Below are 23,405 nucleotides of genomic sequence, written 5' to 3' on the forward strand. Positions count from 1 at the left end.
CAGGTTTACTAATATGAAAGGTGTTTCACCACAGGTGATGGCAATCATAAATTAAGAGGAAAGTCCAGGAGCAGAGGAAAGTGTCCCTCCTGGAGAGGGTCATGTTGGGAGGTATGAAACAGTCCCCTGGTACACAGTAGTGTCAATTTCCTTTCACTGTTGAGAGCCAAAGCATTAAACTCACTCCGTCAAAGCATTAAGCTCACTTCTATATTCCCATCTGTTGACCTGTGCTAGTTGGGACTTACCAACAGGAGAAAGTGCGCAGTATCTCATCCTCCTCAACTTTTATCCAATAATCAACCATATAAGTTTAGGCTGTGTTCACAAATGCAGCACATATACATATAGGCACATATACATATAGGCACATATATGTGTTTTAATGAAATCACGTATAGTTTAATTCAAACATAAAGGAATGAACAATAACAACTTATGTACTAGGGGATTTCAACATGACGTGGGTCAAGCCAGATAATGATTACAGTAAAATAATGCAAAGTTGTGGTCTGTGCTAGACCTCCACTGAAGCTTGATTAAATGGGATGCGGTCAATATGCCGGTGGTCGGAATCCCGACGGACGAAATACCGACGCCGGAGTCCACGACACCCATAGAGGGAGAATAATCAACTGTGATGAATGCTATCCATACTTTCTCGAATAAGAATGATGAAAGGAGTAATTTTTTGTAATGTTGATCTGTAGATCAGGTGGGCAAATGATGGATTCTTTTTAATATTTCCAAAAACTTGTCTAGCATGCTGAACTTCCTGACCAGCCTGCAAATCATGCCTACTGCTGTCCTCTGCTCCATGCCAGCATGCTACACCAGTGGAATGACAGGCGAGGGAGCAGCATATATTCAGTTCACTATTAACCTGTTCCTTGGCAAACAGTGGAAAAGAGAAATAGATTTTTTACAGATGGGTTTTGGAAAGTTAGTACTAAATAAAACAGGATCTCTCAAGAGAGGACTTGTCCATGGCTGACTGATGTAATGTATTTTGGCAATATATTCGGTACTTGTTTAGTTTCACGGTGGCAGTATAGCCACCCGCTACTTCCGGGTTCAGCGCTCGGCAAACTTTCTAAAATAAAGTCCATGCCAACGTGAACAGTTCATACCCCCACTATCCACGTTGGCATCGAGGTGATTTTAGTGTGGTGAGGGCAGGGCCGGCAACAGAAATCTTGGGGCCCTGTACAATGATATTTCTGGGGCCCCCCACCTAATCCCAAATCCACACAATGCTCTTCTGCATGAGCCTCATTTAACCTTTTGGTGCTCCAGATCCTGCTTTCAGGTGTGGACTTCTCTCGTTCTCAGTCCTGCTGGCTTGGCTCCTGGCTGCATCTTCCTGCTGGCCTGTCACTTTCACAAAAGAATGCAGAGCACTATGAGCAGGCAGGGCAGATCATTCGCAGAGTGCAGACGACCCGCGCATGCGCAGTAAAAGTACAGGAGCCAGAGACTGAGGCCACAGCATCAGTGGTGGGTACGGCTGTGCACCTGTGGCACCAGGCCATGCGCACACACAGAGTAGATGGCTCTGCTCGCCAAGTGGCAGGGCGCACACACGGTAGACGGCAGTGGCACACACTGAGTCAGCCAATAACTGGCGGTGCACAGTAGACGGCCAGGCCGCAAGGGTCACTGACAGGCCAGCTAGTACAGGCATTGGCCGCGCCGGGGTATGGAAACACTGGGGCCCTTGAGATCTCTGGGGCCCGTCACACTTGTCCCCCTTGACCCCCCCTGTTGCCTGCCCTGGGTGAGGGTAGCGTGGGCGACCGAAGCGAGCCCCGCAAGGGGACACAGACGCTGCAGCAACTGAGACGCTGCCGCCGTGAAACTAAACAAGTACCATATATTCTTCTACTTTTACTGAATTATAACAAAATAAGTAATATGAACTATAACTTGTATAAGATATGTGAAGAGATTGTATGAAGAATGTTTGTCTATAATTGTACACTAGTAAAATATGCCAATAAAAAAATCAAAACTCCCAGGTACCAGACCTTTGCCTGCCTACAGTACTGTATATATGGAAAATGTATACCCACATTTTTTCCCCTCATGCAAGTAGTTGTTTGAGCATTTTTCGCTCAGCAGGGTCGCTGTGTGTATAGGGCCCATGACAGTGAGTTTTATCTCACAGTGGGGCAGATGTATTAAGCCTGGTAAAGTGGGTATAAAGCAGTAATAAAGTGTAAGGTGATAATGCACCTGCCAATCAGCTATGTGTGAAAAATGACAGTTAAGAGTTGATTGGCTGGTGCGTTATCACCTTCGACATTATTACTTTACTTAGGCTTAATATATCTGCCCCAGTGTATGATCAGCATAAAGGGGCATAGTCAAAATCATAAGGAAAGTTTGTCAAATTCGAAAGTCAAATTCGCACAGTAGGCACAATCTATTTTTACTTTATAAAATACAGTGAATTAGTCGTATAAAACCTATTCCAACTGATTCTTTACTTTAGCTTACACAGTTGGGATCACATCTTATATTGATTTGGTCCTATTTACTAAGCTGCAGTATCAGGAAACAATTCTGTATAATAGAGTTCTGCAGCCAATTTGAGAATGTAGAAATATATTTCCGCCGCCTAAAAATATGTTAATAAAAAACAAATAAAACTCAAACAATTGATTAAAATCAGAATATGAACATAAAATGATTGCTGTTTTGGACATTTATCAGACAAATATCAGTGTACAACAGTTGTCTGTGTCTATATACTTGTACCGGGTTACGTAATTGAAATTTTTCAGAGAAATGTTAACTATCTGCATAGTTTTTATACTTTCAATACAGTTTGTTCATACAGGTATATTGCTATTTCTTTGGCCTGGCTTTAGATTTAAATCGGATTTTAAATGGTTATATAAGGCTATGTACACACTTAAACATATAGCTGCAGAATAATTAATTGGGCAGTGTGTACTGCATGTCGAGACAATTGGGTGGGCATTTGTGACTGCGCAGTTGCACTGTCAGTGTGTACCGGTGGTGGCTCGCCCGTACACACAGTATAATGTCATAATGCTTTAGCTACAGTATATCAGCCATCGGCTGTGCTACACAGATGACGCAATATATCTGTGTACAATGTCGTTCACAGAAATATTGCTGGCACACACCGGTCGACAGAACAGCAATATATTGCCCGTTCAATTATATTGGCCAATGTGTACTCAGCATAATGCACATTTGTGTCATACTATGTGAGAACTTGTTACAGAAATTTTAGTTTAGAAAATACAGATCTGGTGACCCCTAGTGGACATCTGACATTTGTACTTCATTACAATACTGTATTATGCAACAGTAGAGTTAAACAAAATGGTTTAAATTATAAAAGAGGGGCAGTATGAAGAACCGGGAAGTGTCAAATGCTGTATAAAAAGCGGTATCAGAAAATATCTAACAATTTCACCATTCAAAAGTTACTAAAACCATACCTCCATACTGTCCTGATCAGGGCTGCCATCATACATGATAGGATATGAGAGAGAGAGAGAGAGAGAGAGAGAGAGAGAGAGAGAGAGAGAGAGAGAGAGAGAAATGATAAGTGGAAATGGAAGAGAAAGGGTGGGTGACATAGGCGGCAATTCGGACGTGATCGCTTAGGTCCAAATTCGCCCCCGGTCCATATAGTGGGGACATGCGTTAATATGTGCAAGCCCCCAGAGTGAACACTTGCTGGGGCATTCGCTCACTGATGGGCGGGGGAGATTGCTGTGGTCCGCATGATAGTTCGGGGATTCGCTCATCAGGGGAGGCATGTGCGTGCCTAGCGAGCAGGTCTGAATCGGGCCCATAGTGACAGACAGAAGAGAGAAAGAGGGATATAAGAAAATTGGGACACCCCTCCTTTTAACAGGCAGTGCACTATCTCCATGCAGCTCTCATGTTAATTTCTGCCACCTGAGCAGCTGCTCTCCCTGAGCATCGTTTATTCTGGTCTGGTCCTGGACAGCAGGGACTGCAGCGATGTGTAGTTTTTTTAAGTGTCTGGCTGCACACACCACGGGACAGATAGCAGGGGCACAGATAGTACCTCAAGAGCTTGGTAAGGTATTTCATGTTATTAGTTGTAGGGGCAGGTCCGGACCCCGTTCTCTGTCAGGGCAGGGACTTCAGAACCCACAGTCTACCCTGATGGCGGGCCTGGTCCTGATTTTTGCTTGGCAATCCAGTTTTTTAACACTGTCCCTCTGTTCTACCCCGGGAAGTGCAAGGGGAAGATTCATTATAAGCTAAAACCTGTACCCATTGGTTAGGGTACTACTAACAGGTTTAGAACCACTGCCTGAGGTGTGAAAGAAAGACAAATATGGGCTGAAGTTCTGGCCAAGGATCCAAGGAGGAGCTGGACAAGTGTATCTAGTGATCAGCTTACACAGTAAAGGTACGGGAGAAAAACAGTGACACGGGAGCTGAGGGCAGGAAGCAAGAGTGAGAAAGATGGAGGATAAAAGAGGTTGAGGGAAGCTATGTGGTGACCAGATAAAGTGGTTGGCTGATGTGCTTTTATTAACAAGTAGGTTATCACCACATGTTTGAAGCTATGTAGTCTAGAGGGTAGTCTGATACAATGAGGTAATGTAGATCATTCTAGTAATGGGGGAGCACAGGAGAAATCTTGGATTCAGGAGTGAGAGCTATTAACCAGAGAGGAAGGAAATCGGTGGTAATTAGAGAATAAATGGAAGACAAGGCTATGTTGAGGTTTGAGAAAGTGCATGGACCCCAAGGAGGAGATGGCAGAAAGGCAAGTGGACACAAGAGAGTCACAAAAACCCTTATCCTACTAGTATTCTATACAATCACCTTGAGGATAGCTCACTGTACATACAGGTTGTTTTAGAATGATATCAAAGTATGAAATAGGCCTTATACACAAAGCCACTGAAAACAACCTTGTGTTTAGCAACCTTCAAAAAATCCCTGATGCATTTATGTAGTAAAAAAGCTTTCATATATGTTATTTACATTCTTATTTGGCATACAAGCATTGAAATGTGCTTAGCACAATGAGCAGGGTCGCCATCTGGAATCATGGGGCCCAGTATGAGCTACTCCCTCAGGGGCCCACAGAGGTACTCATGTGGAGGGGGCTCTCAGAGTGGGAAGGATTAAGAAGCACTTTAGGGGGAGAGATGGTAAACATGGGGATGAGGGAAAGCAATCATCTGAGTGAGGAGAGGGGGACTGAGGCACATATGGTAAATGGAGGAAAGGCAGGGGCAAACATGGGCTGTGGAGTGGGAGGAAGACATATGGGGACTGGAGGGGAGGGAGGCACTCATGGAGTTGTGAGGCAGAATTTGGAGGAGGCCAGAGGCAATGTACTAACCTATATAGTGTAAAGACCAATAGGGACAGACATTTAAGCTGGCAGCCAGCAAACAGAGCTACAGACACATGGGGTGAGATCCCTGTACTCATAACGGTCTTAAAGGATTCTTCCTGGGAAGTGGTCTGAGTACCTGGCCTGCATGCTCCAGCATCCATCACAAGTCCAGTATCTGACAGTGCTTCCTCATGTGCTACTAGCCTGGGGCCTGATTCCGACTCAGTTGTAATTTTAAAAGACTGAAAATTACAATGGCTAGCGCTAGGCAGCAGAGAAGCACCCAGCACAGGACAAGGCCGGTCTGCTTGCTGTATGCCCCCATGTGATATCGGTTATGTTTTGTGTCGCAGCAGCTGCAAGTTACGTTATGCAGCCGCCGTGGCCCTAACGACGAGAGGTCCGGACACTCCTGTGCTGTCCGGATCGCTTCCACATATCGGCCGGTCGCCAGCCCTGAAACTGCTATTGCCTATGATCACAGTTTCAGGACTCGTGCATGCTATTTCCACACTTCACTGCCAGGTCTGAAACAGGCCCCTGGGTTAGGTAAGTTAACACACACAGCTTAGACACAGTTCGTGTGAAAAGTGTCAGATCATATGTAATTTACTTACGATTCTGATCCTTTGTGCAGCCCCGTACACAGTGGATCAGGTCTGTCAGTGCTCCACCAAGGATACATTGTGTCCCATGGCAGTGAATGGGATTGTATGAGATTTATTGAATCCGATCTAGCTGGCGGAAAGTTACTGAGGTATGGCATGCGCGGCTGCATGCAATACCTCAGCTTAAGATATGGGGGCCTTTAGTGTAGTAATCAATTAACTCTGTTGGCTGCCAGCTCCATGAGCAGTCCGGGCCCGGTATGAGAGTACTAGCTATCACTGTCCGATGACAGCTCTGGCAGTGAGTGAAATGTAAATAGAATACTGAATTCAGTAGCTGATTTGTGAGCACAAACAATAACACACCACACATTAAAATACGAATAAATATGTTTATATAGATTTTGTATTTTAAAAAAAGATAAATACACTGTACATTTCAACACACATGTATGGAAGATACCAAATGAGGTTTGTGATGTTGGCAAGTAAAAAGGAAATAATAAAATGACATCCTCCTGTTCATTTCAAGTGTTCCTGGAACAGACGCCCAAACATGCATGAGCTTGCAGATTATTTTTAACTAGTTAACAGCCCATCAAACAGTAATGTCAGCGCTGGCGGCTGTGTGCGTCCGAACGGAGCAACACTTGAATTACACCATCGAGCGCCATCTAGTGGCCACCAGCACACAAAAAAGTTGACTTCCTCCCATAGAGGTGAGGAGCAGCATTAGTCTTTTATTATATCGGAGGTACTTGCATAATTCAATGTATTCTATGTAATAGAGTTCTTTTGTGCAATAGATGATTATCTGTTAAAGATGGGAAGTTTATCCTTTCCTGAAATGGGTCATCTGGAATCCAGTATTTTCCCATGAGAAAAATCAAAGTAAATAATCCGATGATTATAGGATTGGGATCATTTGGTCTACAGCATGTTGGTCGACACCACTAGCTCGACATGGGGAAAGGTCGACATGGCTCTAGGTCGACAGGTTATTAGGTTGACAGGTCATTCGGTCAAAAGGTCAGCAGTCAAAGGGTCGATATGGGGTTTTTCAGTGTTTTTTTTTTACCCGAATGTCGACAAAGTCGACATGGACACAGTTTCAAGTGCACCGCATCCCCTTACATCGCTGTGCTCGGCACACTATTTTATTCTCCCACCACGCCCTAGTGGATGGTAGGGCATGAAATAACGCCTGTCAGCTCGTCGGCTCAAAAAAACAGTGAAAAACCCCATATCAACATTTTGACTGTCGATCTAATGCTTGTGTCAACCTAATGACCTGTCGACCTAGACCCATGTCGACCCAATGCTTGCTGACCATCAAACTGTAGACCAAATGACCGTATCCCGGTTCTAGTGACCATGTAGGCTGCTATGAGCCAAAAACCCTACAAATCAAACTTCAACAGTGTACCACAGAAGCACCAATGCTTTATAATTAGCATACTCTGAGTATCAATTCAGCAGCCTATATTTATTGCCCATAATGTCCCTTCCAGCAGCATTGATTGGTAAGTTATCCAAGGCTGCTTGAAGCAGTCCCAAGCCCAACACAGCCAGGCACAAGAGAAGCTGGGAAGTGCATAACCAATACCTAGGCATCTGTATTCCTACTTTCACCACATAAATGTGCACTACAACATGCTACAGCAACTGATGCTCTGCTAATAGTAGATTTAGTTACTGAATCTTTATAATGCTCAATTCACTACTGACAGCTATAGCTTATTCCCCAAATATTTAATGCAGTCTATGGATGCAGCTCATATTGGTTTATACATCAGTGTGGTTACATATTTCTTCTTGTAACGGTGAGTAGCACTTAAAACCATCACTCCATCCTAAAAAAAAAGTAAAATACAATATAACATATATATAATTTTATTTTACAAGATAAATTCATTAAATTGCAGAAATATTTAGTTACCTTAATGGAAAGGGCATACAGGTGATTTAACATAACATGATTTGGTTCTGGTAGCAAAGCTGGATCACACTGAAAGACAAAACAAGTTCTTGGTTATATTAAGACTGCAACTAAAGGTGCCCATAGACGCTCCAATGCGTCTGTGTCCGTTTTGTACTTTGAAATGCGCACTCCCGCGGCATCTCATCGTACAGTACAAAAAGTTTTGTACATGCTTTTCATCGCATCGCATGCACAACGCATGTGATGCAATGCGTGCTATTCAAGCACAAAACAGATGCCCACATCGGAGCGTCTATGGGCACCTTAACACATTTCCTAGGTTTCTTAAAAACTTTTTACCACCTTTAGATGAATACAAATAGATATTTCCTATAAATATGGTGATTCTGAATTTGTGAAAAACCTACAAACATACCAAACAAGATAAAACAGAGAACAAACAAGATAAAACAGAGGGTGGTGTATATTTAAACTGTATACATTTGTTTGCATTTTGTACTGAGAATGTACCTGGTGTTATTAAAAGAGAGCATTGTATCTAGGCGAGTACACATTAGATAATATTTTAATTAAACCACATGAATGATAAGGACTAGTCAGAATTACATATCGTGCATATTGAGTAATTAATTTATTTTTTTAAATGAAGTAAATTGTGTTTATACTTCAGCCTTATGTTATGTGGTGAGGGACAGATTCACTTCTGTTTGTCCACATATTTTATGATTGTAAGCCACCAGCACTGGTATGCCTATTACACAGACCATAAATAATTTGAATTGGTCCTGAACAACCAACCCAGGGCATCCCTGCAAATGCTCTGTGACACCCCAGGGTGCCACGGCACACAGTTTGGGAACCACTGGTCTAGTGTATATAGACTATATCAATAATGATGTTTGCTCTTGTATGTTTTTTGTCATCTGTACATGCAGCTTAATCTGAGGATATTGTCAGCAACAGCATACTAATAGAATGTGGCCAATAATGATATAGTTTGTAAATCGTTTAGTGTGTACTATATTGTTTGTCAAAGAGTACCAGGCAGTTCAAGGAAAATGGTTGACAACATTGCATTGTTTGCAGTGTCGTCGAATGTGTATGCAGCTTAAATCTGTAGACCTTTTCTGTTCCCAGATGTTATGGATGATTGCTTTCTGGCTGATGGAAACCAAGGCCAGTGTACCAAATGTATAAGGAGTGAGTTGCCCAGTTTTAGTGCCCCCCCTGCACACCAATACTGATTGGTGTATCCTTTTACATCACCATCTGTCTTGCACCACTGAAACTCGTACTGGCTCAATGGCAAGTATAGTTTCTCCATCTCACAATGGCCATCTATGCTTTTTTTTCTGTCCTTGGATATAAGATGGGAGATATTAGGAAATAGGAAATCATCAGAGAAAGCATGAAAACAAAAAGAGACGCTGGGACAGATTTGCAGAGGATTAGAGAAAGCAAAAATAAATCAGTTCCTTAAATCATGTAGAAAATGTCTCAGATTTTGGCAAGTGAGACACAAGAGAAACCTGGACATTGCTGAAGATCCAGAAAGATGCAGGCATCAACTCAACTCCACGCCAATGTGGATAGTGGGGGTATGAAAAGGTCGGAGGACGCGTACCACCACCGCTCGCCACGCTTGGGGTTGGCATTGATAGTGGGGGTGGCGTGGGGGTGGCGTGGGGGAGCATTTAACATTGTAAGCACCCATTAGGGTGGTTATACAATTAAAAATCGTATAGGGGGACCATTTAACATTGAAAAAACCCATTAGGGTGCTTATACAATTTAAAATCGCATCGCATGCGGGTATATGGCATGCGATACAATGCATAAGATGCCATACGACTGAATATCGTGGGCGCCGTGCTAGGAAACAAGTACCATTTGTATCCAAATAAACTTAAAAAACGTTGTAGATCACTTTACAATAAGTATTGCTACCACTGAGTACTCCATTCATAAGCTAAAAAAAAATGATCATGGTGTAAAGGTGGCCATACACAAGCAGATTTATCTGCAGATCAGTCTGGTTGGAACAAAAACATGGTTATGGATGAGAGCAAATGACAGTTGACCATTTGCTTTGAAATGCTGGAAAACAGACAAACTGTCATTCATCCATAACCATGTTTTTGTTCCAACCAGCCAGATCTGAAGATAAATCTTACTAGTGTATGGGCACTATAATACTCCAAGTAGATAAGATTACACTTTGTCCAAAGGATAGCAGTATTCACTTGTTATGGCTGTATTAAATTGTTCCAAACAGCAAATATGATGGCACTCAGTGGCGTAACTATAGTCCCGCAGCCCCCGCGGTGGCGCGGAGGCGCTAGGCAGGTGTGGGCGCCTGGGGGGTCTGCGGGACTATAGTTACCACCTGGTCCCGGCTCCCGACTCCTGCCCTCCCCCTCCTTACCCCATTGCCGCCGGCGCCGCTGCCTCTAACTCGACACGCAGATCTGTTTTGGGTGACGGGCGGTCCCCGGCTCCGGCTGCAGTGCTAATATAATAAGAGACACTCGGAAAATGGCTGCCCCCCTAATGCTGTATGGGGGCAGCCATTTTCCGAGTGTCTCTTATTATATTAGCACTGCAGCCGGAGCCGGGGACCGCCCGTCACCCGACACAGATCTGCGTGTCGGGTTAGAGGCAGAAGCGCCGGCGGCAATGGGGACGGGTAAGGAGGGGGTTAATATTTTTTTTTTGGGGGGGGGGCCAAAATGTCCGGCGGGGGGCGCAAAAAAAGCAGTTACGCCTCTGATGGCACTGTAGATAAAGTCTTTAGTTAGGTAATAATAACCCACACAGCAGACACGCATGTGCTTTGCTATGCTCTAACTCCTATATAGTGCCGGAGTCTCACCATGGTGTTGAAATCTCAGCTGTGATCTATGTGGCTTGATTTTAGCCAACGTCAACTCATTGATAACTGCACATTCAATTTATAACTCATGTGGTCTTTGGAAATATATCAATCAAAGTATATCAATCAATATGTGACCTGATAGAAATAATAAATCAGTCTGATACTGTATTTATATGCTTCATCACTTATTAACCTATACTACTCATTCCTTTTGGAGTATGCGCTGTTTTGCCATATACTGGTGCGAATATATCTTCAGAAAGTTCTCCCGATGCTCTGCCGGAGAAGCTGATGAAACAAAATTGTTCCAATTTGTCATGTCACGGTCAACAGAGTGATTATGATAGAGTGGGGGTTATACAGACCAAATCGTAAAGCACATTTTGTAGCAAATGGACAAAGAGAGTTAGATTTGGGTGGGGTGTGTTCAAACTCAAATCTAAATTGCAGTGTAAAAATAAAGCAACCAGTATTTACCCTGCACAGAAACAAAATAACTCACTCAAATCTAACACTCCGCACATGTTACATTTGCCTCACCTGAACTTCACATGGTTTTGTCCTTTTGCTAATCAAATCTACTCTGTGATCAGGCCTGAATAATGGTGTGTACACATGGTGAGATTCCCTTGCTTTTCGACTTAAGATTCGGATGCTATGCAATCTTTGCTAACTCTGTACTATTTATATACAATTCATACAATCTGCATTAGATTTGCATAGATAGTCATTGCTGCCCTGTCTATCTGGGTTTCAATTTGTGCTGTCACGGGAGCATCGGGATTGCAAGGTAAAAAACCTGTGCGATCTGCATACGATTTGGACTATATAGTCAAAATGTAATGTCAAATCTCACCGTGTGTACACAGCATTAGCTGAAGAACAGGGGAAGCTGAGGGATTCGAGTAGTTCTCGGTACTTGTTTCCTAGCACGGTGCCAGCGATAAAAATTGTATCCATCGGGTCCTAAAAAATCGCGCTGATCGCATCGCATGCGATGGATGCGATTTTTACATTGGAACAGATGTAAAATGGTCCCTGAGACCCGATTTTACATTGGCCCCAATGTTACATGCCCCCCAGACCCCAATTTTCACGGTATCCCCACCCTGATGGGTCAAATGCCCCCCCGCCACCCTACGATTAACGCTACCTCGAAGTGTGTCCTCTGACCTTTTAATACCCCCACTATCCACGTCGGCGTGGAGTTGAATTTATATAGTGTGACGAGCGCAGCGAGCCCCGTGAGGGGACACACATTACTTCACAGGTATTACGCGGCCGCTTGCCACGCTTCGGGTTGGCGTTCATCGTGTGGTTGCGTTAAGAATGGGGGGGCATTTTACATACAAATTACCAATCAGGGTGGGTATACAATCAAAAATCGGGTCCATTGGGCCATTTAACATTGTTCCCTATGCAAAATCGGGTCCATCGCAGCAGTTGCATTGTATGCCATTATAATGGCATACAATGGACCCGATTTTACAAAGGAATTTAACATTGAATACAATACATTCAATGTTAAATCGCGTCGGTCGCATCGCATACCTTAAGTTAAGGCATGCGATGGACGCAATTTTTTAAGTGTCGGGGAAAAGGCTAAAAATAGCCCAAAAATCCCGTCGGTCGCATCCATCGCATACCTTAACTTAAGGTATGCGATGACACACGACGGGCGCCGAGCTAGGAAACAAGTACCTAGTTCTCATTCGAAGTGTGCCAGAGTAACAAAGAAGTGCAAAAAATAGCATAGTACAGGTAGATATTTATGAAAGCACTGGAAAGGAATACTCAACCCATCACTATCAATGTAAGAGGAGAGAATGAATCATAAATGTGCAATATCAGATAAGAATATGAAGCCCGTCCAATCCATTGTTGAAAGGCCCTATTGGTTACAACGGGAAGGGAAGTGTGGATTATCTCATAAAAGGGGTAAGGCAGGGATGGGCAAACCAGTCCTTCAGATCTACCAACAGTTCATGTTTTCCAGGTCACCTGTGGCTGTAGAATTTTTCAGTTAGGAATGAATGCAGTCACAAATGTGTACATCTATGCTCCAGATACTTTCCTGGTCTGGAAAACGTGAACTGTTTGTAGATCTCAAAGACCAGATTGGCCAGGCCAGGGGTAAGGGATGGAGCAGAAGACAGATCAAGATCACAACTGTGAATGTTTAAGTGGGAAACTGTAAAGCAGAGGCATTTCCATCTACATGACAAAGATGGGCAGTATAAAAGTAGAGGTGAAGGAGTATGCAAGAACTTTAGCCAGATACTGGGTCTCCTCCAAAGGAATCAAATCAATATACGCTGGAGTCCCATGAGAGTGGCCTAGGGGAGATTCACCGGAAGAGCTTGAAAAAATGTAAATGGGACAGTATGTTCATTTTTAAGTCATTTGATTGACTATTCAAGGATATAAAATGGGGAAGACCAGTTCTGAAGATCCCCGTATAGTTTGCGTTTTGTTAGGATAATTTAAGGCAAATGGACCTGAGCGAATTTAAGAGGCCAAAGTCTAATACTGCTGTTTTAGAAGTATTCATTTTTAAATTAGATCTCCAAAGTCCCTGAGCACCTTCAACAAAATAGTGAGGGAGAAAAGAGGATTAGTAAGCGTTAGCAGGATATCATCCACATGTGGAAGAACCTATACAGACACATTGGGCCTGATTCAGACCTCTTAGCAAACTGTCATTTTTGCAGATGGGCAAAACAATGCTGTACTGCAGGTGTGAGAAATGTAACGTACAGAGACAGTAAGATTTAGGTGGGGTATGTTCAAACTGAAATCTAAATTGCAGTGTAAGAATAAAGCAGCCAGTATTTACCCTGCACAGAAACAAAATAACTCCCCCAAATCTAACTCTCTCTACACGTGTTACATTTGCTTCACAAGCAGTGCAGCATGGTTTAAAATAGGATTATTTTTTATGAGCCCAAAAGCCCCAACTGTACCGCCATTCGCAAGGCGGGATCTGGTTCACTAGGATACGAATTCGCATCTGAGCGAATAAACCAGAATACCCCCTAAATGTACCAGTAAATGTCCTGCTGTCAGAGTGACATGGACTTTTGTCAGGGTGGAAGGTTTCTCCAGAATAAGCAAGAAAGCTCATCTCATGGGACAACACATCTTCAGAAACCTTATTAATGGTTCATCTGTGCATGATCTGTGCAATGTGTTACTGATAACAGGTGTGGTATGGGGCTCAAACAGTCGGGATCCCGACAGTCATTAGCCCGACATCGGGATCCCGACTGCCCGTACTCAGACAGCATGGCCCTTGCAGGATCGCTGCAGGCACGGTGGCTCGCTACGCGAGCCACCTATACAATTCTCCCTCTATAGGGGTCGTGGACCCCCACGAGGGAAAATAGCGAGTGGCCGTCGGGCACCCGACTGTCGGCATTTTGACAGTGGGGATCCCGACGTCGGGTAAATGACTGTCGGAAACGCGTCCGGCACCCCTGATAACACCTGTGGCAAAATACATTTGGGACAACCCGTACACAGATATAGACACAGTAAACACATTATTTTCTTTACTTACCTAATGGCAACCTCAAAAAGAAATACTGCATTCCAGTACAGAATGAAACCTGTACATTCCAGAATATATACTTACTGAAATACCAGTGTCTTTATTAAGGATTACTTGAAGAAGATGTGGTGGGAGGATTGGAGGAGATTTTAAACGTTCTTCTATTTTACAGTTATATGGGTCTTGTTGGTAAGGACCAGGTGGTGAGCTGGACAACTCTGTTCAAACAAGAACATAAATATACATAATGATGCAAGGGGAATGGTTTGTTAGGATGAACATGTCTAGTTCGAAATAGCCAAAAGGTCGACAAATGATAAAGGTTGACATGCATTGGGTCAACATTGTCAAAAGGTCAACATGAAAAATGATGTGATTTTGAACACTTACAATATGTATTTGCCTGAGGTAGATGGCACCATGGAGGGCAGCATGGATGTATGGTGACATTTACATAAAACGGTTTGTATTGCCAGTAAAATAGACACCATACTATATAGAAAACACAATCATGTCATTAATAATATATGGGCTGTGTATATTTTTTACATTTGGTACATAATTTATATTTGTTTAGGCACAAAAAGGCAACGGATATGTGGCTGACTGACAGAATGCTAATAGGCCAACCCACTCTACTACAGAGACTACCATAGCTAGCAATCACATACATACATACCTGATACATCAGAGCATTTCTGAGAATCAACCATCAATGCATCAAACACTTCAAAATCCGTTTTCTTCACATGTATGACATTGTTTATAGTGCCAAGCTGGCTGGTTACTACTGGCTAGACATGGAAACAGAACGAGAAATTAGGAATTGTAGGTTAAAGTCATTCTGAAGATCTGTACACAAAAGGAAAAAAAAATACACTGTATGCTTATAGAATGAGCGTGTGATGACGGCTATATTCCACTTAATATTGGATTGGAAAGTTGGCAGGGCGCATGGACACCTGTTTAGTCTGTATGTCAGAGTAAGTGTGGGACCAATGTAAGCTTCCTTCATTTCACAATTTAACTTTGGGAGAGAGCTATTCATTACGGTTCATACATTTAACTAATAAGTCATACAGCAGCAATTCACATTTGTTAACCCATTCACAAACATGACTGAAAGTACCTCAGCAGGATCATGAGTCCACTGGCCGTCTACAAAAAATTTGTACTGATGTTCTCCTTCTGGAAGGTCTAATATTGCAACAAAGTTGTTGTGGCTGTAATACAATACATGTGTTTAAGAGACTAAACACTACAGTATACAGTCCATACACCGATATTTTGTTTCTGTGCAGGGTAAATACTGGCTGCATTATTTTTACACTGCAATATAGATTTCAGTTTCAACACACCCCACCCAAATTTAACTCTCTCTGCACATGTTACATCTGCCGCACCTGCAGTGCAGCATGGTTTTGCCCATTTTGAGAATAAATTTGTACTGCGATCAGATTTGAATAAGGGCAATATTAAGATTTCGACCCGATGAATATATTGTTTACGGTGTACTCAACATTAGGTTCATTGTACTCATGCCAACTGTAAACTGCATGTATTTTTATTGTTTTATATTTGGACATGTTGGGCTTTCTTTTGAAAGCATTTTAAAAAAAATGCAATTTGACTGACAGGAGATCGGAGTTTGAGGGTGGTAACCTGTCATTTTCTGGGACTGTCATAAATAAGGCAGGCGAACTTAGGCATTTTAAAGGTGCCCATACAGGGTACAATTATTGTATACAATATTGCATCGCATCTCATCGCATAGATTTTGCAATGCAATGAGATGAGATCTAGTACAAAAAGTATGTGCAGCACATACTTTTTGTGCTGTGCGATGAGATGTGTGATCGCACCCAACAGTTGTACCGTGTATGGGCACCTTAAGGAAGGAACAGAACTTGTTATGGGGAAAAAAAAGGATACGGCTGCAAAATTGTAGGACTGTGTGTACAGATTCAGTCACACAACATATACAAGATTAATCAGAATAGTCTCCAAGTATGTTCCAACCGAGATGCATTTTCAGATGCCCAACACTAGAAAACATGAACCGTTAGTAAAACTCGAGGACCAGTTTGGCCACCCCTGATTTAATGCAACATTCCGTTTGTAAACTGATCTCACAAGGGAATGATTATGTATAGCAATGTACCTTCTAATAAGAGGTATTTTCCCCCAATTATTAAATGACCCAGATAAGTAAATCTCTTTCCCGCCTCCAGTCCAGCGAAAGACAGTTGGTCGCGCCTGAGTTGGTGCTTTATCATTTACTTCTAAATCATGTTGCCATGCTAGGAATTCATCTTTCTCCATTGGAGCCTGCAAGAAAGACTTGGGTAGTAGTTTCCAAACAAAAATATAATGGACAAATAACCAAATGTTCATTAGGATCAAAATGTGTATCAAAATAGTGTTAAAAGGCTACATACATTAGGGAAAATAATATGGCACGAATGTAGAGAACGCGTAAAAAAAATTCCCAAACAAATATTTTTATTTATCATAATGACCTGTAATGTTTTCCTTTTATAGGAAATATAATATTTTTTTATATGAATTTATATAACAAATGTGAGTGACACTGGCATTTTTAGTGGATATTTTCAACATCTCTCACAGAGGTGTTATCACTCAAAGATTAAAATCAGTAACCCTTTCTATGTCTGTGCTGTCTGCAGGAATGCCCAGCTTCTCCGTCCATGTTGTTCCTTGTAGGCCAGAGCAACAAAATGTAGCTTTTACTGTCTGATGGAAATCTAGGTCTTCAAAACATAAGACACCGTCCTGCTCATGCGGCGATTTCTTGACCAAGGGAAGTGCTAAATGTAGCAAACATGACTTCTTCAATTTTATAATAAAAAGATGACTTACAATATATTAAGGTTCAAATATACTATACACCTTTTAAACCTGATCCAGGCTCTTCTTGCCCTGTAATATTTACTGTAACAATATCTCAGGCTGTGCTAAATATATAAGGAAAGAACTCTGTGAAGATCGGACTTCATATATAATTTCTTGGCACAGGCGGCGGACCTTGCCCTCCTACAGTAACACACTGCTCAGATGTCGCTGCCAGTCACTGCTTACAGCCAGGACACAGCCGAGCTGAGCCTAGCACTACCAGCTAAGTGTGTATGATTCGCGGCTTGACCCAGGCTCTCTGCATGCAGTGCTGATAATGGAAGCAACACACTCACCTTGTTCTCCTCGGCCGAGTACATATCTGCGTCCTCTGGGCTGTCCATCAGAATCTTGGTCCTGCCATCTCCCTTTATTGTGGTCCCGCCGCTGTCCCTCCGCCCTTTTAGTGGACCAGGTCGTTCGCTGCTGGTGTTCCCCATCTTGTGATTAGCAGGTCAATGCAGGGCAGGGTACTACTCAACACTGTTGCCAACACTGAAATGAAAAACAAGCAACTGAAAAGAGAAAAACCAGGCCAAAAGTAAACCAAAAAAGTTGAAAAGAGCCCAATTTAACCATTAAGTGTTTGTGGGGGTGGTAGAGTAATGTAATGAAACCCACAAACTTTAAAGTTTATTGTTTATTTTATTAAAAATACATATACTTATACAATCTGCTGTAATGTCTTTAGAATATTGATAAGCATGAGCCTATACATTACCCCCAGTAAATATGGTACATCCCCCTTTCCATAGTATAGATCAGCAGTTCCAAACCTTTTTTTTCTCCTGTACCCCTACATCAGGGTTTCATTTAGGAGTACCCCCTCCTCTCATTTTTAAATATCCACAGTAATAACGCGTGGAAAGGAAGTGAGCGGTATGTATATCCTTATGGGCTTCCTTACATTAAGGAGTAGCAGACTAGTGTGCAGTCAGTCCCTCTGTGTCTGGCCGTTGGCTGTGTACTGTCTCCAGGGTTCCCACTAACAGTGGTAGGATTAATGCTGCTGCTTCCTCCACCCGTGTCAGCGCTGGGCCAATGAACGCTGACCTCTACCTCTGCAGAGCAGGTAGCTCCCAGTGGATTGCTGGCTGGGCAAAAGCACAAGGAGACACTGATGATGATGCAGATGGAACCAGAAGTTATTCGATGTGGTTCATCTTCACAGCAACGGAAGACTTCTTCCGTCATCAGAAGACTTCTCCGCCATTAACAATATTATTTTCAAATACCCCCAAACTGTCTGCAGAGTAAACGAATCTGGGAACCACTGGTATAGATGGTACATTACATATTATCTTACATAGGCTAAAAATATTAATTATCTTTTCAATTGTGGACATAAAAATGCCACTTCAAAGCACTGCTTTGCTCTTATTAGACAGTCAAAGTACATATTTTGTAAGCTGTAACCCATTGTATAATGGTACAGATGGTTACAAGGAGACTAAGAACTTCATGCAGTTTCCCCAATCTGAGACTTTTTTCATATTTGTTTCTTTAACTAAAAACTCTGGTTGGCAATTCACACTGTTTCCCTGCTGAAATACATGTGTTACCTATTTTAAGTAATCCGTTACACCTCGGACAGACTTTTTAACATTCAGGTTGGGATGCTGTAACATCCGCTGCCCATTATCGCCGGGCATCGCATTATTAATAAAGGCATATGCTCTAACATATGCGGTTATTAACGCAAGAGACAGCTCTTGCGATAAGAGCTGTCCCTTGCGATGCAGTGTCGGTGCACTCACACAGCGCTGCGGTAAGAAGCCCATAGGCTTCTGCAGGGAATCACCAGCTTTTGCTGGCAATTCCCTCCGCAGCGCTGACACTGCAGAGGGGGGTTAGAGCATACAGAAATGCGGTAAAAACCCAGATAACAGGGTTTTTACCGCATTTCTGTGTTAGAGAAAATCGCGCCCATAGACAGACAGTAGAGCTCTCATCCATTTCTTCCTGAACATCTGAAGCCCCACTAAGGTTGATGCTTGCATACACTAGGACTAGGTTGTGAGTAATCACATCAGAGATGGATTTTTCACAAGGCAACATCGCTGGATTTTCCACAATGCTAGGGCCAGGTGGGGTCCTCGGGGACCACTAACACCAGGTAAACAATAAAAAAAAAATCTTTGGGACCCAGGATAATGCTGCATTATGACACTAGGGAGACAAATATCAGATATGGAAAGCAGGAATGAGGATTAAAAACAAAATGTGTAGTGTCCTAAATATTACCACTCCTGGCGCTTAAGCTAATGATGGAAAATCCATGAATATGGGTTTGTAACACAAATACACTTTCTGCTGCAAGTGATCAAAGGAATTTGGCAAAAATCCCCAAAATGGAAAAACAAAAATTAGGAATGAGGATTTACCTCAATCAGTATCGCAAGCACTTTCTCCTCTGGTAGCCATGTTATTAGGTAGCGACGGAAGCGTCGGTGGCTTCTAACATCACACCAAGGGGGCGGAGACTGATGTCATGATAGGGGGTAGTAACTGCTTGGCATCACATATGGAACAGTGACTGCTGAAGTCAAGCAAGTGAAGGGCTGAGAAGCGTGGGAGAAACAGAATGCAGGCGTGGTCACCGACAGACAGGTGTGTGTGTGTGTGCGTGTGTAAGTGTGCTAATGATGATGAGCCGCATGGTCAGGATGGGAGGGGTATCCTAATTCCTGATATAAGAATTGTAGGGGGTGATGTAAGTTGTGATATGATGGTGAAGTTAGCAGAGCAATGGTGAGTTGTGGATGTGAGCAAAATAATGATGAGGGGAATCGTGTGGGGTGATGTAAGCTTGGTATTTATGAGGAAGTGGTGTGGGGAGAATAATTGAGAAAGGTGTGATGTAAGCTTGTTAATGATAAGAGGGTGATGTGGACAGTGTAATAATGTAGGGGTGTTGTGAGGAGGGTAATACATAAAAAACTGCAAATAAATAAGGAGGTGATGTGAGTATAGTAATGATGAGGGTGTGATGTGAGTGAGGGGTTTCAGAGGGGCCTTGAACAAATAAAATACAAACGTATTATTTTCATAAAAAAAAAAAAAAAAGGGTACTTGTTTAGTTTCACGGCGGCAGCATGGCCGCCGTGAACTTCCGGGTACGGCACTCACCAAACTATCTAAAATAAACGGAATTAACTCTATGCCAACGTAGAGAGTTCATACCCCTACTATCTACATTGGCATAGAGTTGAATTTAGATAGCGTGGCAAGCGCAGCGAGCCACCGAGCCCCGCAAGGGGACTCAGACGCATGGCCACTGCCACCGTAAAACTAAACAAGTACCAAAAATTTTAACTAAATGGTACTTCCTCATCTTTTTGAGGCCACGCGCTTTCAGAATACCACTATTGTCCCCTTGAGGGCTCTCTTTGTGCACCACGCTTCGATGTCTCGCTCTGCTTTGTTTGCCACAACTTTACTAAAGGTAATAGATGGTGGCGTGGACACAGGGTGGTGCGGGTTATGCTACGTACGTTCCATCGCGTAAGCTGTGGCCACAAAGATGAGGAAGTATCAACCAAATAATGCAACATTAAAAGATGCAAAGATCTGTGGAAGATAAAAATAAGGTTACAAATAATTTTTGTTCCACTGTGTGTCTTCACATATTTCATTGCTACTATGGTGTACACCTTGCTGGGTGTAAGATTAGCAAAGGCTGATTATCATAAGTAAATTTACTAAGTTGGGAGTTCTATTGAAGATGGGATGTTGCCCATAGCAACCACATTCAAAATTTACCCCGGAGTGAAAGCATGATGCAGATGGATCTCAACATTGTGCGCAAAAGGCACATGGATGGAAATTACACTCCAGTGTCAGACTGATTTTTTTGCATACTCCAGATAGTAATGATGATGACTGCAGCTATGGACAAAACAACAGGCAAACCTAACCCTCCCCCCCACATCAGCCTAACCCTACAATTGGATGTTGGCGTTCTGGTGCCAGTCTTCTGGCGGCAGTCAGGATTTTGCCGCTGGGATTTTGATTGCATCCCATGTAAAGGTACAGAAATATATGTATATAGACCCAACTAGGAGGGACCTGAAACAAATATCTTGCCTATGGCCCCATAGGGTCTATATCCGGCTCTGAATTACATGCAGGGTATTTGAGGTACAGTATAAATTAAATAATTACCAATATCAATGCCATACATGTACCAAGCCAAGTCTAGCCCGTAACCACCCTGTGACCCTACCTCGCTGCTGCCAGTTACCAGCGACTGAAGCTGAAGGTCTGAAGGGAACAACACGCTGAACTGCAAGGCCCCGCCCCATTGCAGTTGCTGACCAATCGAAATTGACTCAATGACATTGGATTGTCAACCTCTGGGCCGGGCCGTGATGCACATTGCCTTGTTAACTGTGTACTCCTCCCGTTGTGCTGCGGCACACACACAAGCGACCTGCGGCCATACAGAAAAAGCAGCCTGAAAAAAAATGTTACCTGCCAACATTGATCCTAATGGACTTTGGTTGCGGGTAGATAGAACTTTGTTTATGTCTCCGCTGCTTCCAGCTCCCGTTTCCGGCAGGGCAGCATTGGCACGCATTGCGTTCCACGCCTCAACTCTGGGCGCCTGCACTACTTACACACTTTGTTTAGCAACTAGTCTACTCTATACAGAAGCGGAGTAAAGGTGATACAGTCATTGTTCCTCGTTATAATGTTACTGTATGCTATGCTGTAGGTTTGCAATGCAAACTATTATTATTTAAATAAGAATTCAAAATTGTATTATAGATTATTTGTAGGTTCTAAATTCTAATTAGTAAATTGCAGCTAAACACACATTTCCCATCAAATACAAAGATGTAATACTCAGTTTGTGTTGTATAAGCTCTGTATGGAGTTGGACAAACAATCTCATTGCATAATACTGATTTGTTTTTTTCCGGATACTGAAATACTTATGCATAATTTTGTCACAATACAATATAATAAAGCATGACTAAATTATAATGTGTGTATTTCTACTTGCATGATGTGTGCTAGAGATCAAGATCAAGTAGTGATGGCGTTGTCAAAATGGTAACCATTCGATGGTTCCATGTGTGCGCGATGGAATAGAGGTTCCGCCTTCCTGGTATCAAGAGTGGATAAAATCAGCCATCGATGGAAAACATTGCAATCATTGCAACAAATAGAAAAAACGGTACTTGTGAGTTATCTGGGCGCCCGATTTTGGGTACTTGCGATTTGCATAAGATTTGCTATTCATTTCATTACCCCACTATCCCCAAAGTGTGTCTATCAACGTGAACCCGAAGCGTGGCGAGCGCAGCGAGCCCGCGAGGGGTGGCGGTACGCGTCCTCCGACCTTTTCATGCCCTACTATCCACTAGGGCGTGGAGTGAGAATAGAATAGTGTGGCGAGCGCAGCGAGCCACCGAGCCCGAAGCGTGGCGAGCGGACGCGGACACCTTCACAGGTATCCGCGTGCCCTTGCGGGCTTCACAGGTGTCCGCTGCGCTCGCCACGCTTCGGGCTCGGTGGCTCGCTGCGCTCGCCACACTATTCTATTCTCACTCCACGCCCTAGTGGATAGTAGGGCATGAAAAGGTCGGTGGACGCGTACCGCCGCCCCTCGCTCGCCACGCTTCGGGTTCACGTTGATAGACACACTTTGGGGATAGTGGGGTAATGAAATGAATAGCAAATCTTATGCAAATCGCATGCTAAATCGCATGCAAATCGCATGCGATATCGCATGCAATCTAGTACCAAAATCGGGCGCCCAGATAACTCACAAGTACCGAAAAAACATTCCCATGCATCCATCAGTTTCAAATGGCCATCCCTAATGAATTACTTTACTGCACAACTGGTATAGGGGGTTAATCAGACCTTATAGCTATTGTGTCAATTTGCAAACCATATTGGTTATGGGAAAAATATGCATGCGTATGGATGTTTGTATGCACAGACAAGCCAAAACAGTGAAGGAAATAGCAAAAATATCGATACTCTTTACCTAGAAGGGCGGCCATCGCGGGCATTGAATGCACTAAAAAATCGGGTGCGATGCGACCGACGCGATGCCCGCGATTTCCCATAGGGAACATTGTTAAATGTCCCAATTGACCCGATTTTCCTGTTCAATGTCTCAATTGACCCGA

General features: G+C 43.0%; 1 protein-coding gene across 5 annotated transcripts; it reads right to left on the minus strand.

Annotated features, from left to right (window-relative positions):
- Positions 1-6,357: 6,357 nt before the first annotated feature.
- LOC146064621 (5'-AMP-activated protein kinase subunit beta-1-like) lies at positions 6,358-21,861 on the minus strand. Of its 5 annotated transcripts, none has more exons than XM_083178348.1 (8): positions 21,733-21,861; positions 17,556-17,754; positions 16,508-16,674; positions 15,476-15,569; positions 15,026-15,140; positions 14,431-14,564; positions 7,919-7,987; positions 6,358-7,832 (listed from the first exon to the last, which is right to left on the minus strand). In XM_083178348.1, the coding sequence occupies exons 2-8, from the start codon at positions 17,697-17,699 to the stop codon at positions 7,755-7,757; spliced, it is 801 nt and encodes a 266-aa protein (XP_083034474.1). In that variant the 5' UTR covers positions 17,700-17,754; positions 21,733-21,861; the 3' UTR covers positions 6,358-7,754. The 5 variants fall into 5 exon arrangements, with proteins under 5 accessions (XP_083034474.1, XP_083034500.1, XP_083034484.1 ...); XM_083178374.1 differs by lacking the exon at positions 21,733-21,861 and adding an exon at positions 21,485-21,698 and having other exon boundaries at positions 17,556-17,774; XM_083178358.1 differs by lacking the exon at positions 21,733-21,861 and adding an exon at positions 21,485-21,697.
- Positions 21,862-23,405: the final 1,544 nt, after the last annotated feature.

This window comes from Crinia signifera, chromosome 1 (genome assembly GCF_055691185.1).
Source record: "Crinia signifera chromosome 1, ASM5569118v1, whole genome shotgun sequence".
In the NCBI taxonomy this organism is placed as follows: domain Eukaryota; kingdom Metazoa; phylum Chordata; class Amphibia; order Anura; family Myobatrachidae; genus Crinia; species Crinia signifera.